The following is a 17,408-nucleotide window of genomic DNA, read 5'->3' as shown; positions in this document are numbered from 1 at the left end:
GTTTCTTCCTCTTTTCATCTCTCGGTTCCAGCCCTTTGCTCCACCCACTCTGTGTGCAGGTTGGCAGTGGACACGTCCATATCCCCTGTTAGGTTATTCTGTCTCTTGGTGGCTGACACCACCTTGGGTGAACGCAGCCTGCGTGCAGGAAATGCTCAAAGAAATGTTGACTGGACTTGGACAGTTTGTCTAAAAATAAAAAGCACTCACAGCCCAGTATTTGCCTTCCACACCCCATTATAAGTTATAACCCAGGACAGCTGTTAGGGCAGTTTAGGAAAAGATAGCCATGTGAAACCATCACTGGGCGTGCATATTTTTGGTCTCAGGAATCTTTCTTTCTAGAACAGGGGTCAGCAAACCCAAACCATTTCTGTAAAGCGCCAGATAGTGAGTATTTTATTTAGGCTCTGCCAGTCGTAAAATCTCTGCTACAGCATGCAAGCCGTCATACACAGCAAGTAAACCGATGAGCGTGGCTGTGTTCCAGCAAAGCTTCACTTATGAAAACAGGCAGTGGTGGGATTTGCCTCGTGGCCTGTGGTTTGCCAGCTCACAGTCTAGAAGGTGTTTCTTTACATGAAGACTAACCTGAGTTAAATTCAAATTCTGGCTCTTCTACTTGCTGTGTGACTTTGGGCGAGCTACTTAACCTCTCTGTCTTTTTCAGCACATCCGTATAAGATTAATACCACCTCCTTTGTGTTAGGCACCTGGTACAGGCCTGGTGTTTACCGAGCACAGAAACAGTTGCCACTGATCTGCCTCATTAAGAGCAGAGGAAGCACAGGAGGAGGGTCAGAGAACATGCAGCCCCCTTTTTTCAACAGGAAGTAGCAGAATCCTAAGGAAAAGGCAAGTCACTTGGAAAGACAGCGGGTAGCAAAGATCACGGATGTCAGCGGCGGGTCTCGCCAGCTGAATGGGCTAAGACGTGCACTCCCCTGTAGAATGAACCAAGGATAGACAGACAGACAGGTAGCCTGACACTTGCTGCGGTAACAGCCACACTGTTAGCAAAGGATTTTGAAGATCGTTTTCACGCTGGAGCTATGATGACTGTGTGATGAAGGTCCCGGCCAGGCTTCAAAAAGAATTGCTGGTGAAGTCGTAGTATCTGAGATTTCAGTGGTGTCGCCTTTTTAGCTGAAATGCAGACAGATGTTAATCTTCAGCACATGGCTGGCCTAACCACCTCTGAACATGGCTGACTATGTGGTGGGTTCTCCCCGGGTGCAGCCCCACAGCGGCCTTTTCCACTGCCTTCAAGGTAAACCCCAAGTGCCCGAGAATAGCACGCAGGCTCCCCTGGCTCGGCTCCAGCTGAGTCCTGTGACCTCACCCTTGGTCCTTCCTTTCCCCTCACAGTGCAGGTGCCTCAGCCAAATAAGCTGACCAGCTTAGTCACGTCCCCCAAACCCTGTCCCTCTCATTTGGTTTCTGCTCCTTCCGTGCCTGTACCTGCTTTTCTCCCACCCATTCCGGCCCCTTTGGCCATCCGTACCCCTGTTCTCTCGGGACAGACCCGGCTGCGTCCCCCCCAACACCCAGCGCAGAGCCGTGTCCTGCCTCCAGCACTGGCAGCATCCCTGTCTCCCCCTCTCTCCGGCTCTGCCTGCGGCCTCTCCTTCTCCAGGCCTCCGTAAGTGTTCAGGGACCCTCCGTCCCTGTGAGAGGACCTGTGGAGTAGAAGGAAGCTGGATTTGGAGTCTGTTGAGTTTGTATCCTGGCTCCGCCATCAACTCACTGCGCCCCCAAGGTGGGCGTGTGGTTTAATATCTCTGAGCCTCAGTTTCCTGATTCACAACAAGCGTCCTATGCCTGCCTTGTAGAGTGTATGTGGGAAGGAGGTGAGGTGGAATGAGATGAAGAGTCTGGGAGTCCTCAGGCAGGACCTCCCTCACTCAGGAAATGAGCTGTTTACAGAGCTTGACTCGCCGAATCTCCCTAGTGAGGTAATAGTTTTGAAAGCAAGAACTCTACCTAAATATATCTGTGATTAATTGCAGTGCCTGGAATTTTTTTAAAAAGCCACTCAGTAGATTTATTTGATTTATTTTTAAATTGCTTTTTAAAAATCTTCATCAAGTTATATAAGGCCTACTAGCTTCTCTTATTTTGTGAGATAGAATCACGATCTTTATCAGCATGTCTTGCAGAAGGATGCTTTAAGATGGTTTGAGAATCAACCCAATTTCATAAAATTTATAAAGTTTTGGGAAAATACCCAACTGTTTGCCAAAAATATGTAAGCAGAGCTGAAAGTGTGTGCTTTTTTCCCCCATCTTATTCTTTGCAGAGTGACTAGACTGTGTACATGTCATGCCTGTGACCAGCTCTCTCCACTCTATGTGTAGGGTTAAACCTCTTTCTACCATTTATTATTGTTTCCCACAAGAATGTAAATAAATCCTGATTTTATGTATTTGAATATATGTATATATACATATATAATGAAAATTAAACATTGATTTCATAAAAATAGTTCACATATTTTTATGCATGTCCATGATGCATAAGAGTTTGCGGACTAGTTTATAACATATTGTTTCACTGATTGTTCCGAACAAACCCTGTAAGGCAAGTACTGTCCCCATTTTGCAGGCTGGGAAACTGCATCCTGTAGAGTTTAACTGGGCACTCTGGGTCTCAAACCCAGGGCATGGTGCTGAGACATGGACCCAGGCTTTCCCATGCTGAGTGTTCTGGGCTCTGCATGGCTCCACAGAGGTTAACAACCTGGGGGTGGTATGGTTCACAGGAACTATGGGGGACCTTCTCGTAAGGTCCGAAAATGGGATTTCCATAGAAATCCTTTCTTAGTTTCTTGTTCTTTTGAAAAAAAAAAAAAGTCTTAATGGTTAAAAAGTGGCTGATTAATAGAATGTGTTTTTACCATCACATACATGTTTATGGAACGTAGATGAAAATTACCTCAAATTGCATACCAGTCCCTTGGGTTTCTTTGTAAGATTTTAGGAACTGAATCAGTTTCCGCATCTAAAACAGAAATTGAAACAGTGTGAACTTAAAAGGCTTGTCAGTCAAGGTAAAATGACAGAGCTGTTGTCCAAGTGCAATCAGAAAATAGATTTGCAAAACAAGGTGTCATAATTTTCATTAAAATCTTAACTGTTACAGATGAGTTAATCAGCCATCTCAGGTTCTGTCCACCTGAAATGAATTCCTAGATCATCAGCAACACTGGAAAAGTTTCAGTTTAGAACCTTCCATGTTCATCACGAACTATGAGCCTCAGATTTTAATAAAGTTCCTTGATGAAAGAATTACAGAATTAGTCCTTACTGCATACTGGAGCATTTTAAAAGTTAATTAATTCCCTGACATTCAACAGTGTAACTAAATTACTCTGTACAGTTGTTTGAGCACAATGTATATAATCTTCTGATTAAAATAAGCACAAAAAATCACCAGCAGTAATTCTTACTTACTCACCTACCGCACCGTCACCTTCAGCCTCTAACAGCTCCTCAGAATCTGAGGAGTCCAGAGTCTTAGAAACTTTTCGCTGTAATAGAACGAGGGCTTGCAGGCTTTGAAGTTTCAGGTTTCAGAGTTAGAGTTTCTGAACAGAAGTGTGTTTTTGAAGCTGGAACTGAAGAAATATTCTAATGAGACTGTGCAGCAAAATACCTGCTAATTCACTATTGTTTACCCTGTGATTTCTATTTAAATTTGTGCTGCTGTCGTGATTAATTCCTACCTCCCCCGATAATGAATCTAGATTTTATTTCTGCTCTCTGCCCAGACTTGTACAGCAGGAAAAGTGTGTGAAAATCAGAGGAGAAGAAGATACTGCCTTGGATAATCCGCTCAGAGGTAAGAGCAAAAACACCGGCAGACGCGCAGGCTCTGCTTTCCGCTGTGAAGATCGTCTTACTTGTCTGCTTAGTGGATGTTGTCCCTTCCAAGAAGGAATGGGAAAGGACCTGCCAGCGGCTCAGAGACTTGGTTTCTAGTCTCAACTCGACTTCACTGATCTGACCTTAATTTTCTTATGTTTAAAGTGGAAGGAGCAGGCTGTATAATCTATCTCTGTGGTCCTCACTGATGGCAGGGCAAATCTACGCCTATAGAAACACACGTGTCAGGGGTGGACTCTCTCTCTGCCACCTTCACAGGGCGTGGAGGGCATCTGCAGTGTCTCCTTGCATTTTTAGAAGTTGAGGACTGGAAGATGTGATTTCATTAGCAAGACAGGCAAAAAGGTTATGGAACAAAGCTGAACCATTAGAAGCTGAGGGATTATTAGAGTATAGGAAAAAGAGTTGCATGTTTTCATTTAATTATGTTTCTTTGCAGTTAAGACCCAGTATAGGTAGAATTTCTTCTGTAATTTTGACCTTACATTGTAGTGAGCTAAGGAATAAATTTCCCCTTGGGTGTGTTAACTTGATGCAATAGTTTTTATTTGGTCGGATGAAAATGTTGGTAATTTGTTTGTATCTTCCAGAACGTGGTAGGAGATCTGTGTATCTTCTAAAAGGGGAGAAAATTAGTGAGTTTTCTCTTCGTTTGCCTAGAAGTGCAGTGACTTAGCCCCACTGGGTAGCACTGCACTTCGTCTCCAGTACAGTCACCTGTTGGACTTTTCTTAAGAAAAAAAGAGTGTGCTTTGTAGTCATTGAACAAAAGAGCTGTGACTTTTTTTAAATTCAACTATAGTTGCTGTACAATATGATATGTTACAGGTGTGCAGTGTAGTGATTGACAGTTTTTAATGGTTATGCTCCATTAATAGTTACTATAAAATATTGGCTATATTCCTTGTGTTACACAGTATATCCTTGTAGCTTATTTTATATCTAATAGTTTGTACACCCTTATCCCCAACCCCTGACCTCCCCATCCCCCTTCCCTCTCCCCACTGGTGACCACTCAGTTGTTCTCTGTATCTGAGTCTGCTTTTTTTTGTTTTTTGCTATACTTACTAGTTGTATTTTTTTAGGTTCCACATATAAGTGATATCATACAGTATTTGTCTTTCTCGGTCTGACTTATTTTACTAAGCATAATGTCCTCCAAGTTCATCCATGTGGCTGCAGATGGCAAAATTTCATTCTTTTTATGGCTGAATAGTATTCCAGTGTGTGTGTACACCACATCTTTATCCAGTCATCTGTCGATGGACATTTAGGTTGTTCCCATATCTTGACAATTGTAAATAATGGTGCTGTGGACATTGGGGTGTGCGTGTCTTTTCAAATTAGTGGTTTTTTGTTTTTTTCAAATATATACCCAGGAGTGGAATTGCTGGGTCATATGGTAGTTCTGTTTTTAGGTTTTTGAGAAACCTCCACACTGTTTTGCACAGTGGCTGCACCAGTTGGCATTCCCCCCAGCAGTGTACAAGGGTTCAGAAGGGCTGTGACTTCCGTGGGCTCATTTCTGGCAGGGCCCGTGCTCTGCTCGTAGTTGAAAGAACGCTTGGTTTCATCTCACCCACAAAGGGATGAAGAATCGTTTCCTCAGAAAATGGAGGGAAGTTTCTCTGTTTTGGTTGTGCCCCTATACGTATCTCCCTAGCCAGAAGAAATTCTGTGTCTATAACCAGATAGGAGTATCACTTTAAATAAAATAAAATAAATAACTGATCTTTTGGAAGCCGCTCCATACAAATGTTCTAATCCATTTTGCCAAGCCTTCATTCTGTAAACAACATGTTTGCAACAGTATGAGGAACCCTAAAAAAGTGTCAGTGTCTTAATTCATATTTTGACACTTTTGAAAATATCTCCACAAAGTAATTATGTGTATGTTCCTGTTAGTCAGTTTTGTAGTTCACACAGGGAAAGTAGTCATGAAGATCACCCTTATAAAAACAGAAAATATCACTAGCAAAACACAGTTGCCTGCTGCGAAGGATGAAATCCAGCTTGTTCAGTAAGCACTTGTTCTTTTCTGCGTAGTTGATAAGAAGTTTGCAACCGTATGCATTGATTCATTGGTGCATTTACAGTGCTCTCTGATTTGGACGTTCGATTTCCTCCCGGTGAAGGTCTGTGTTAACAGGCCCAGAGCGTGAGCGACGGGGAGCCCCCGCCTGGCCCCCAGCACGCAGCTCTGGCAGAGGGAAGGCCTGCGGGGACCTGCTCTAGCCCAGAATTCATTTAGCACCTGCTCTCTTGTTAGCCCTTTGTCACCCAAAGCCGTTCTTCCTTGTAGTGAGTAATCCTTGTTACTGCAGTTAAGCTCATTTTCTCTGCTTCTAACCTGGGTGAGACAAAATAATGAGAATAAATATGTCGCTATGGTGATATTAAATAATTATTTCATATTTCCTTTTTATTTTTTTGTGAGCCTACAAATCTGAGCATAATTTCTAAATCCTTACCTTTATTTTGGGGGGGTAGGGGGTGTCTGACCACAGATTTGAATAAACACCTTTTTAAAGTCATTAGAAATGTTTTCTTTTTCTTTTCTTAAGGTAAATGGATTAAAGTTTGTTCTCCATTTCTCCCATGAGGGAAAACGGTATACCTTTGGTTTTTGGAGATTGTGTGCCCTGTGCAGATGTACACGTGCAGCTTCTGCTTCTTGTATCTTGGGCGTGTTTGCAGTGTTTACTTGGAAACATCTGTATTTTCTAAATCATTTTATTCTCAATTGATATGCTTGGCAGATAAATAAGAGATTTTCAAAGGCTACCCATTATTTTTCAATACCCTTCTTAGAGAATCAGCGTTTTTCTTTTCCTGTAAGAATATATAACAGTTGGGTTAAATAACAGAAACTTTGAATTAAATGATATAAATTGGTTGAGGAAAACATGATTATCTTGAGGGACGCTTGGTAGTAAAATTAAGAGATGTAAGCTGGAGTGTGTCTTACTAATGGAAAGGTTTGCAGGGAAGCTCGCTGGGTGTGACTCCTAGGACACACGGATGGGAGTTTTCCTTTGCACCTTTTGCTGAGTGAATAACGCACGAACAAAGATCAATCCACGTATCCCTTCTCGGGGGCTGAGTTGGCATCTGCGTAGTGGCCTGGCAGGTTTTTACCTTTGCTCCGTGACTGTTCCGCTGAGAACTACTCTAACTCTGCCCCTTTGGACACATGTGGAGCGAGGCTGGGGGATGCACGTGTCGTTGCGTACATGGGACCTCCTCATCCGTGCCGCCTGCCTTCTGTCCTTAGAGACACGAGAGCCAGAGCAGCCAAAACCCAGCCGCTTGTGCCGCAGATACAGGGCGCCTGCTGTGCCTCCCCAGGGGGCAGCTTTGGTCTTGTGGCTTGGTCAGCTGCAAAACTGGGGGGATTCTTACTGCTAATTATAACCAGTGTTCACTTTTATAAAAATCAGAAAGTTTCATAGAGCAAAAAATATGAGATAAACATTGTTAATAAATCCTTCATGGACTGACTTTGGATGTAACAATTCATCTTTTTATTTTCTTTGCTAGTATCTATTCTCTTATATTACTAGTATGGTGTGTATGTATAATCTTCTATTGCTAGTATCTTACACATAGGAATCATCTTGTATTTGGTGACCTGCAGGTCACCTTGATTCGCACTTGCTGATATACCGTGGTTATCTTCCTAAGTCAGTGCGTACGCAGCTGCTAGGTTCTTTTTTTTTTAAGTAAAACTTGTAGCCACGTACACGACAGATCGTATTACTCTTGGGTCCAGAGAAGAGGGTGACTGGACCCCCAGCTCATCCCATCCGGTTGCCACCTCCTGCTGGGGTGCTCATTCTCCTGATGTGCGCTGCCGTCAGGTCCCTTGTTTCTGTTTTATAAATGAAATCACACGGTGTGTGCGCTTTCATCACTGGCTGCTTTTGCCAGCGTTGTTCGTAAGATCCATTCAGATCATGGTTTGCTTACGCTCACTGCTGCGTGTTGTTCAATTTATGGTGGTATCACAATGTATTTATTTTAATGTTGGTTGTTTTCAGTTTTGCCCTCTTACCAGTGGTGCTGCTAGGAACCTTCTAGTGTGTGACGGGGCGGAAATGTGGCTGCATTTCCGTGGGCATATAACCAGGAGCAGGATTTCTGGGTAACTGGGTTTGCGTAAGTTCAACCTCAGGAGCTGGCGTCAAATATATTGTCACAAAGCGTTTGTCCCAGTGCGTGCCTCCCAGCACAGTTTGGAAATTGCAGGTACCCTACGTCCTTGCCAGCAGGTAGTTTCGGCCAGTCACTTTAACGTTAGCCATTCTTTGGGGTCTACAGTATTATTTAATTATGCTTTTAATTTTGCGTTTCCCTGAAGCCTAGTGAACTTGAACACATTTTTGCGTTTGCTGGCTGCTTGAGCAGCCTCTTTTGTGAAGTACCTCTCCTGTTTGTCTCTTAGATCGTGTTTTCCTTGTTGAGACGGAGGAGTTCTCTGTGTTTGTACCCGAGTGCATCACTGGGTAGACGTGTGGCAGGTGTCTTCCTCTCCAGGCTGTGATTGGCCTTTCTCTCCCGTGGAGCCTGGTGATGAAGAGAAGTCCCACACTGTGATACAGTCCACCAGTCCTTTCTGTTGTGGGTGGCTCTTCAGTGTCCTGTTTAAACCGTGTGCCTCTTGCATGTTTGTGACTGTATTCTGCTATTCTTCATTCTAGAATCTTTGCTTTTTCTTTCACATTTAGCCCTGTCGTGCACCTGGACATGATTTTTTATACATGGTAAAACATAGGCATCAAGACTTACCTTTTATATGAGTATCAGTTGACCCAGTATCATTTATTATTACAAACCCCTTCCTTTCCCCTGTTTGTCATAAGTCGAGTGACCGTCACTGTCCTGGACTTCAGCATGTCTCTTGTAAGTGGCATGTGATACTTACTTCGACATTCAGTCTGATGATAGTGGTATTTCTGGTGGAGTGTTTGACACATTTATAATGTTATTGCTGTTAAGTTGGGTTTATAACTATTTTAATAATTGTTTTCTATTTTTCTCAACAGTTTTGTGTGCTTCATATTTCTTGCTTTATTTTTTATTAACCAAGAATTTACTTTATTATGCTATTTTTTCTGTACTAGCTTGTTGGTTATCGATTTTTAATATTTTTAGTAGATATTGTAGCTAGTAAAATACACAACTTTGTATAGGATCATCTTCCCTCTGAAAAAAACTCTTCTGTGTTTCTTTTAGTGTGTCTTCTAGCTATGTTTTTTTTAAGTAAGTTTTCTTCAGAAATGTTTTTCTTTCGGCTTAACATTTCAAGAATATTTTTGCTGGTTATGGAATTCTACCTTCTTTTGGTGTCAGTTAAAATATTAATAATAAGCACTTCCAGGACAGAGGGAATGTAGCAAAAGTTTCTCATTAAAAAGGAGAGCTGTTAGCCTTACCTTGCTTAAAATAATAAATAGCAGAGACCTGTACCCAAGTTAGAGGCTGGCTGAGATTAGATGTGGAGGTGCTGAGATCTGAGTAATGAGTCGGCTTCCCTGTCGAACGCGCTCAAACACCTCCGCTCGCTGGTGGGATCCTGCTGGAAGCCACCCTCGTGCGGCCCGTGAGGCTCGGAGCAGGAAGGGAGATCTTGGAAGTGAGTGTGGGGTGTGCAGGCCTCCAGGCTCCCTCCTAGGAGATCATGAGGTTTTTTTTTTTAGTTTGGTTTTTAACATATTCTATATGGTCTTTCCTAAAATTCCCTTCGCCCTTCTTTTTAGAGCAAACTCTTTTTCCCGTTAAGTTCCAGAAAAACATGAAAATGAGAAAAGCCAGTTTTCTCGCTGGAATCAAGACATAGTTTATAGTTTATGGGTTTTGAAGAATTATAAATGTTACTGACAAAATATTTTGAAAATTCAACTGTGGAAAAAGTGATCATGGAAGAATAAAAAATCTAGGAAAAATAAATCTTCTTTAATAAGTAGCTGCTTATTTTTAGTTGTAAGGCTCGAGGGACTGGCAGCTCTGAAAGCTGAATCCCACAGCACCAAGTCTGGCGCTGTGTGGGCAGCCAAGCCATAAGCTTCCTCAGAGTATTCCAGAAATATCCCTCTGGGACTAGAATCTGCCGCTGACACATCCTCTTCCGTCTCTGGTTATATTAGAACGCGGCTTTCTGATCCAAGTCACTGCAGCCTGCAGGCACTGTTGGTCCCTTAGCCAGTGTTCCGGGACAGTGATGAGGTGCAGGGTGCTAAGCTGAGGTCCTCAACATGTTTACTGTGTGGAGTTGGGGCAGAGGGACAACCCAGGGACAGACGGAGCTTTTTCCTGGACTGGAATTCCAGCTTCGTGTTCCAACCATGCACAGTCCTCTTTCTCTTGGGCCCACACGGGAGACCTAGATTCTTAGATTCTCGGCCCATCATTCCAGGCAGGAGACGGGGAATCCTAATAACTTCACCTTCTTCCCAGCGTCAGATTTGAGGGATGTGGGCGTTTCCCCCGCAGAGTCTGTGAACACATAAGAGTCAGGTGGGTGTATTGGGGCGTGGACTCCCCCAGAGCAAGCATCTCTCTGCTTCAATCATCACTTGGTCCAGGGTGTCACCAGGCTGGTCGTCCTCGTCTCTAATCCCAGTACTAAAGGGAAGAGTCCTCAGACTACAGCGAAGAAGCTGTGCCTCTCAGATTCTTCCAGGAGCACAAGGAGGAAGCCCTGCCCCTCTCCATCAGGAGGGGGGTGCAAGACGCTTTTTTGCCTTCATGATAGGTACCAAGGACTTGGGGAAAATACTGCCCTAATACATAGTCTCCTTGGAAAGAACATGCCTGTTTTATGAGAAAAAGTTTTCTAAACTTGAGATTTATGTCCCATCAGGACAGTCAGTGAGGGAGAGCTCAGGGCTGGTTCTGGAGGCTACAGCAGAGGTAGGCAGGAGAGAAGGTCAGAGATGCGGGGGCAGTTGAGGGGATGAGGCAGTGGAATTCCTGCTCTTAAAGGGCCTTTAACGAGAGTTTGTCCTGGGTTTCTCTACCCAGTCAGCCCTGCTGTTTCGACAATCCATCACTGCAGAGAAAGGAGACTTCAGATAGTAATGCCGAGCACTGTATTTCTAAATGGAGAGAGAGTCGGAACTGGGTGCCGTAAGTATATGTAAATGAGCCTTAGTACTCCGTCGGGCTGTCATCGTGGTAGATTTCCGAGCTGAAATCCCTCAGACCTAAATATCATCACCGCCAAACAGAAAACAGCGTTGTTGCTGACCCCAGGACACCTGGGCTGTTTTTGTAAACATAGTGCTGCTCTCTTACGTAAGTTAGGAGGTACAAGAAGATTCCATCTCTTTGTAAATTAAAGGAGTGTCGACTAAAATCAGTAACTTTACATAAATAAGGGCATAAAATACTTCAGTGCCGTGTGAGGACATACCTGAGGTATGTTCAGTACATCAGTTAGGTACTTGGTTGAGTCACTCCGAGGACATTGCCTCTCTCCTTGTTGCCATGGTTACCGTTGCCTTGAGGGGGTACCTCGCATATCGTGTGCGTCACTATTTATTAGCAAAGAGAACAGTCTCCTCTGTTTACATGGTTCTCCCTCATTCACTGTTTTCTTGTGTTTTTGTTCATTGATTTGTTTTCCTTTTTTGAATAATTTTAGACGATGCCATTTTCCTTCGATTGGGACTGCCAAGAGTTTAATGGCTTTGATGGGTTAGAAAAATCAAATTATAAAATAATCATAAGGAAATAATAAAATAACAAGTATTTAAGGAAACTAGAAAATAAACTAAAAAAAAAACAAGATTCCTGTCATCTGAGATGTAGCTACTCTAATGATTATTTTTCTTTTATTTGCCTTTAGAAAGATGAGGCTTGAAAAAAAATTATCCTCAGTGGTGATGGATTTTCATGAACATACTCTGCCTAGTGTTTAATTCTGTAAATTCAGAAAAGATACTCTTTTTTAAAACATTTCTTAGCAGTGGCATCAAATAATAGCTGTTTTCTTACAGCGCTGGCTATGACAGTGATGGTGATAATAATATATTCATCCAGCACTCGCCCTGTTGTAAAGAAGATTCATGTAGACACCGTTTTTCCTGTTGAGGTGGTTGAGAGTAGGTGGGTAACTTGTCCAAGGTCACTCGCGGCTAAAGGACACAAGTGCAGCTTAGGTCTTCCTCTTAAATCGGAAGCTCTTTCCCTGCAGCAGACGGAGGGTCCTATCAGGAGGCTGAGGGGCCTGACCTTGAGCCCAGCCACAAACTCGCAGCATTTAGACTGTGAGCCTTAGTTTCCTCGCTTGTCAGATGGAGACCATTTCTCTACTTAGAATGGTAGTTGAGTGGCTCAAAAGGGAGAATTAATACGAAAGAGCATTCAGAATAAAGCACTGTGTCGCTGAAGGTATGACCAAGACTCCAGCGTTCGTCTGTAAATTCATCCGAGTGGATTAATAGTAACACCTTAGATTGAACCTCCTCCTGGCCCCAGCGGTGGGTGTGTTCCAGATGCTGTATGACTTCTGCTTCCTGTCTGACCATTGCTAAGTTCTCCTTTAAACAGAAAAGCAAACTTCTTCTGCAGAAACTTTGGGGATTTTACTTTGTGTTGGATAGACTGGCATTGAAGTCTGAAGTCAAAAACCATTTCAGTGTCTCTGACATTCTTATTCTGTTCCATGACAGTCTTTCTTTTCTTAAGAAGAATGTTTTTCTGCTTGGCCAGAAATTTCTCCTTGGAAGTGACAGAGTTGCTGTCTTACCATTAATGAATTTTACAGCCCACATCCTTTTTATTTTAAAGAAATATGGACATATCTGCCCAAAGCCTTGCTTTATCACAAAATAGAGGAAGCCACTGCTGTCCTGAAACCCAGGGCTCTCTCAGTCCTGCTGGTAGCGGACCTGCAGACAGGCCACCTCTGACCCCTTGGAGTCGCTTTCACAGTTGATACTGGTATGTTTGAAAGAGAGAAGGTTACTGCATCCAGAAAGGAGGCTGAGAATAAAGTTGAGCCACCCGTGTGTCACACAGACACCTTGGAGGTGAGTGGAAGGTCCTTCCCCGAGGGGCCGGGAGTCTGGGTTGGGTCACAAGCTATTTCTGTGGTGTCGGGCCCCCTTCCTGGGATGTCTGTCAGGTGATGGGTTGCATTTGGCTCTGTTGTGGGGCGGGGCGGTGTTTGTGTCTTCACTGTGTTTACATCGAAAGACGCTTCTGTAAACATAAGGGTTGGGGTGTGAGAAGTTTTCAGAGTGATCCTTGTTTGTGTCTTGTTTTGCCTTAAAATTGAGAATGTTTCCTCAAAACTCTTTCTGAATCAACCCCGCCCCCAAATACTGCATTTTGATTGAGCACACTAGCAAAGAAACCTTACTTTCAAATACACCTGCTCAAGCAGTGGTCCTGGCAGTCTGGATTGAGCTGCGTAACATCTTAACATCTGTATCCCGTGCTCAGCACCTCGGTAGGGAAATGAACATAATACCAGATTATTAATGAAGAGAAATTAATCTTAGAATGAGTGGCGGAATGTTAGAAATTTTCTTTGAGCTTCTCCTTTCTACCAAAGTTAAAACCTCCTTGAAGGCCTCTGGAGGATTCCTTAGAGAAGCCGCGGTAGGTAACTGGCACCCGCAGGTGTGTCGGGGTGACATGGCCATGCCCGGGAAGTGAGGGTGCACAGTGTCGCTGCTGCTTCAGCAGCAGACGACGTGGAAGTGTCTGGTCACGTTGTGACACAGGTTCCCGAGGCAAAACATGTAAGTCTGAGGAAAGAGTTTTGAAAATAAGCAGTTTTTAAGCTATATGTTAGGGTCTTCCACTAGGGGCATGGGGTAACCCGGAAATAAGCAGATGGGAGCTGAGCCCCCCTCTAACGCCGCAGGGGCCTCGAGGGGTTTCCACAGAACCGTTTCTCTGGTGCCAGAATCGTTCCTTTATTCACTGGGTCAGTCCACGTATTCTTCTCACACGCCAGCGTTATCCTGGGCCTGGGGGAGGCTGCGGTGAACGAAAGCAGAGCTGGGCTTAACTGTCATGGGCTCCCGGCCTCCTGAGAGCCACTGACGGCCACCCACATGCACATGAGGTGGCAGCTGGGAAGACGGTCCCCCAAGGTCAGGGGGACGTCTCTGGAGTAGTGACCAGGGCCCACGTCTGAAGGGTGAGCAGAAGTGAAAGGGAGGAGTGTACAGCTCAGTGGTAGAGCGCACGCTTAGCATGCTCGAGGTCCTGGGTTCAGACCCCAGTACCTCCATTAAAAAAAATAATAATAAAATAATAATAGTGATAGTAATAATAATAAAACAAAACAGTGCAGTATTTGCATATAACCTACGCACATGCTCCCATATACTTTAAATCATCTCTAGATGTTTATAATACCTAATACAGTGTAAATGCCTTGTGAATAGTTGCTAGAGCACAGCAAATTAAAACAAAAAAGGAAGAAGTGAATTGGACATCCGGGGAGGGCGGGGGCAGAGGGCTGGGGGAGCAAAGAAGGCTGTTTCCTGGGCTTTTCCATGAGCCAACGTCATGAGTCCTGTGTGTGCCGAGTCATTGCCAGGATTATCTGATGTAAGTCTTCTTCCTGTGTTGGGTACCCCGCCTCAAAGATGGGAGGAAGCCGGGGTCCGGGAGTTGAAGCCTGTCCCCTTCGCCCCACAGCTCAAGATTATGGAGCCAGGGTTTGAACCCTGTCTCACTGCAGAGCACCCCCCACCCCGCCACCTCCCCGCACCACCTCCTGAAGTGAGCCAAGCAGGCACCTGTGGGGCTGCAGGGACCGTGCTGCATGAGACAGTCCGTTTGCCAAGATCAGAGGGTCAGGTGTCCCTGCTCGTTACTCCCCGCACTAAGAGAGGTGGTGCTGTTGAGGTGGCATTTCCCAAGTCCTCCGTAGAAAGGATGTAGTGGCCGAGAGTAGAGTGCACCCACCAGAGCACCGAGAGCTGTGGTCTCCAGGGCGGGGAGAGCAGCGTCAGCTGGCACCCCATCAGACCTCAGACAGGCAGGGCGTGTGTGGCGGACAGAGCTTAACTGGACCCGGCCAGGCAGACCCTGCCCCGGCACCTGCGTACCCTGAGTTTGTTTTCAGTGTTCTCTGCCGTCACTGTGCACGCGATCCAGGTGCCTGCTGGACTGTGAGCTTCTCCCAGGCAGGGAGTCTGCTTATTTTTGTGTCCTCTGGGCCTGGCCTTGTGCCAGCCCTGCAGTGGGCACTCAGCACTGAATGAATTTTGTAGCGTTTCTGGAATTAAACCTCTTGCCTCTTTCTCTGCAGAGTATTTATTGCCTTATCAAATGCATCTCTCAGCTCTGCAAGGTTGATCCACTACTAAGCACAGTTAGATTACAGTGTCCCAGCTGTCTCAGCGAGGTATGCTTTAAAGAGCTGACCCCTGGCTGGAGGTAGATAAGCAGCCTCCTCAAACCATTTGAAGGTAGGAAGACATCATTAACAAGGATGGGATGAGAATCACAGGTTCAGACACTGGATTTGTTCTTCCGAGTAACGGTTCGTTGTGGGGAGTGTAAACTGACAGAACTTTGTACTGGGATTCCCTGACCTGCCTGTGGTTTCCCGCAGCCGTCCGCGCCTGGCGGGTAGGATCGTGGTATCGCTTTGCATGGCCCAGTTTCGGGCCATCATGGTATATTTCCCAGGATGCTGACTTGTTCGTTCTCTAAAGACGAACAATGTCAGAATTCATTGTGTGCATTAACCTCCTTACTCACTGAATCTTGAAGCAGAACATTCTTCCGTACCGGCCAAGTAAGAGAGAGTCAGCTATTTGCAGAACTTAAATTGAGACTCTCACTCTGACCTCAAAAGGTCAGATGGGAAAAAATACATCAGAGTTTTGGAACTCAGCGTCCTTTCAGCTGCCAGGGTCAATCAACAAGGATATTTGACCTTTTTTTTTTTTTGCCATCTGCTTTAATGTCTGGAAATGGATGCTTATTACTGTACAAGAGGCATAAAAAGTGCAATGAGTCCTACGTCCACGGTGACCTGCATCTGGCAGGGAGAAGGCACTGATTCGTATTTATTGTAATTTAGTATACTGACTAATTAAAATTTAGCTGTATGTCAGCTGCTTGCCATATTCTGAAAATTGCAATTAATTTGATACTGAAAATAATGCTGAGCATATTTTGTTTTATGATTCAGAAAGCAGCCCACAGGCCCCCTAAACTTCTGAGCCATTGCTTTACCATCCCTTTAAATTGCACCATGATGTGACAGTGCCTGCAGTGTCTACCTATGTCTGTAATTTAAAAACCCAAACATCAAAGAAAAAATGCATATGAAATTGACTTAAAGGCATTTTTTTAGGAAGCCTTTGGAACCACCTCTGTTTGCTTTTCTGAGAACTCAAAGATAGACAGACATTTTATCATTGAACAGCAGGATGGGTGCTGGAGGAGCCCAGAAGGAGGCCCGTCAGTCATCACGGCAGAGCCAGCGGCCAGACGTGCCCAGCAGCGCTGACGGGGGCAGAGCAGCTGACTGGCTGGAAATGTTGGGGTCCCTCCGGTGTCTCTGAGGCCTCTGAGCTCCTACAGCCACAACTGCCGCTTTCAGCCGTCCCTGTGTTGAACATTCATCCTGCAAAGCCAGCAGTGTTTAATGTAAGATGGGAAAGTCGTTGCTGAAAAATCGGTCACTTAGATGCCAGGGTCCTTCTTAGAGCCCAGTGCCCTCGGGTCAGCTGTCATCGGTGCGGATACTGCGTCCTTCAGCGTCCCAGCGAAACGCAGGAAGGTGGGCTGCTCCCCAGGGCGAGGGGCAGTGTCTCCCTTAGAATTCAGTCCGCCACTGAGATTTTCAAGAAATGGCTGAGCTCATCCCCTGAGTTTGCCCTGCTCTTGGAATGAAGACGTGAACACCGACAGTGAGGGCCCCAGGCCCACAGGGCTTGAGTCAGGACCCTCCCGCACTGCAGCCCCACAGGTGACGTCGGCGCTGTGTGTTCTGGCGGCTCGTGCATGCTGAGGTTGCGGAGGGAATGAGTGCGGGGAGCTCCACGAAGGACACCTCTCTGCATCTGTCGCAGGCGGCACTTCCCCCGGTCAACACCATGGGCCCTCCCGGCCAAACCACGACCCTCGAGGCAACCGCCTCCCCCACCCTCACCTCTTCTTCCCCGGAGGCCTGAGGCGGGAGGAAAGCAGGCATCCCAGCGTGGAAGGGGACTAAGTACGTTACCAGCCGCGTTGACATCACATGTCCATGATGCTTTAATAGGCAGCACGCTGAGAAAACTTCTGAGAACTCGAGGGCAAATCGATGCGAGTTCTGCAACAAAAATTCGATATAAAAATATTTCCCGTTATGAGCAGATCACTTACTGGGAGAAAGTACTTCACCCTCTCCTGTCTCTCCCTCCCTCCAGAGCTCCTCTCAGACCCATGTCACTGCCCTCAGAGGGAAAAAGAAGAACTCCATTAAAACCCAGAAGTTGCAGTCTGCACAGCCGCAGCGCACCGAGCTGCTGGCGGACTACGCAGAGCTTACTCAGACAG

The 17,408-nt window shown here is 45.3% G+C and overlaps 1 protein-coding gene across 1 annotated transcript in view; it reads left to right on the top strand.

Annotated features, from left to right (window-relative positions):
- L3MBTL4 (L3MBTL histone methyl-lysine binding protein 4) overlaps positions 1-17,408 on the top strand; it is a 192,708-nt gene that overhangs the window by 128,576 nt on the left and 46,724 nt on the right. The window contains 1 exon segment of the mRNA XM_064481596.1: positions 3,770-3,840. Within this exon segment, the coding sequence (XP_064337666.1) occupies positions 3,770-3,840 (71 nt within the window).

Source organism: Camelus dromedarius, chromosome 32 (genome assembly GCF_036321535.1).
Source record: "Camelus dromedarius isolate mCamDro1 chromosome 32, mCamDro1.pat, whole genome shotgun sequence".
Taxonomy (NCBI): Eukaryota; Metazoa; Chordata; class Mammalia; order Artiodactyla; family Camelidae; genus Camelus; species Camelus dromedarius.
This window is presented reverse-complemented; position numbering and strand designations above follow the sequence as displayed.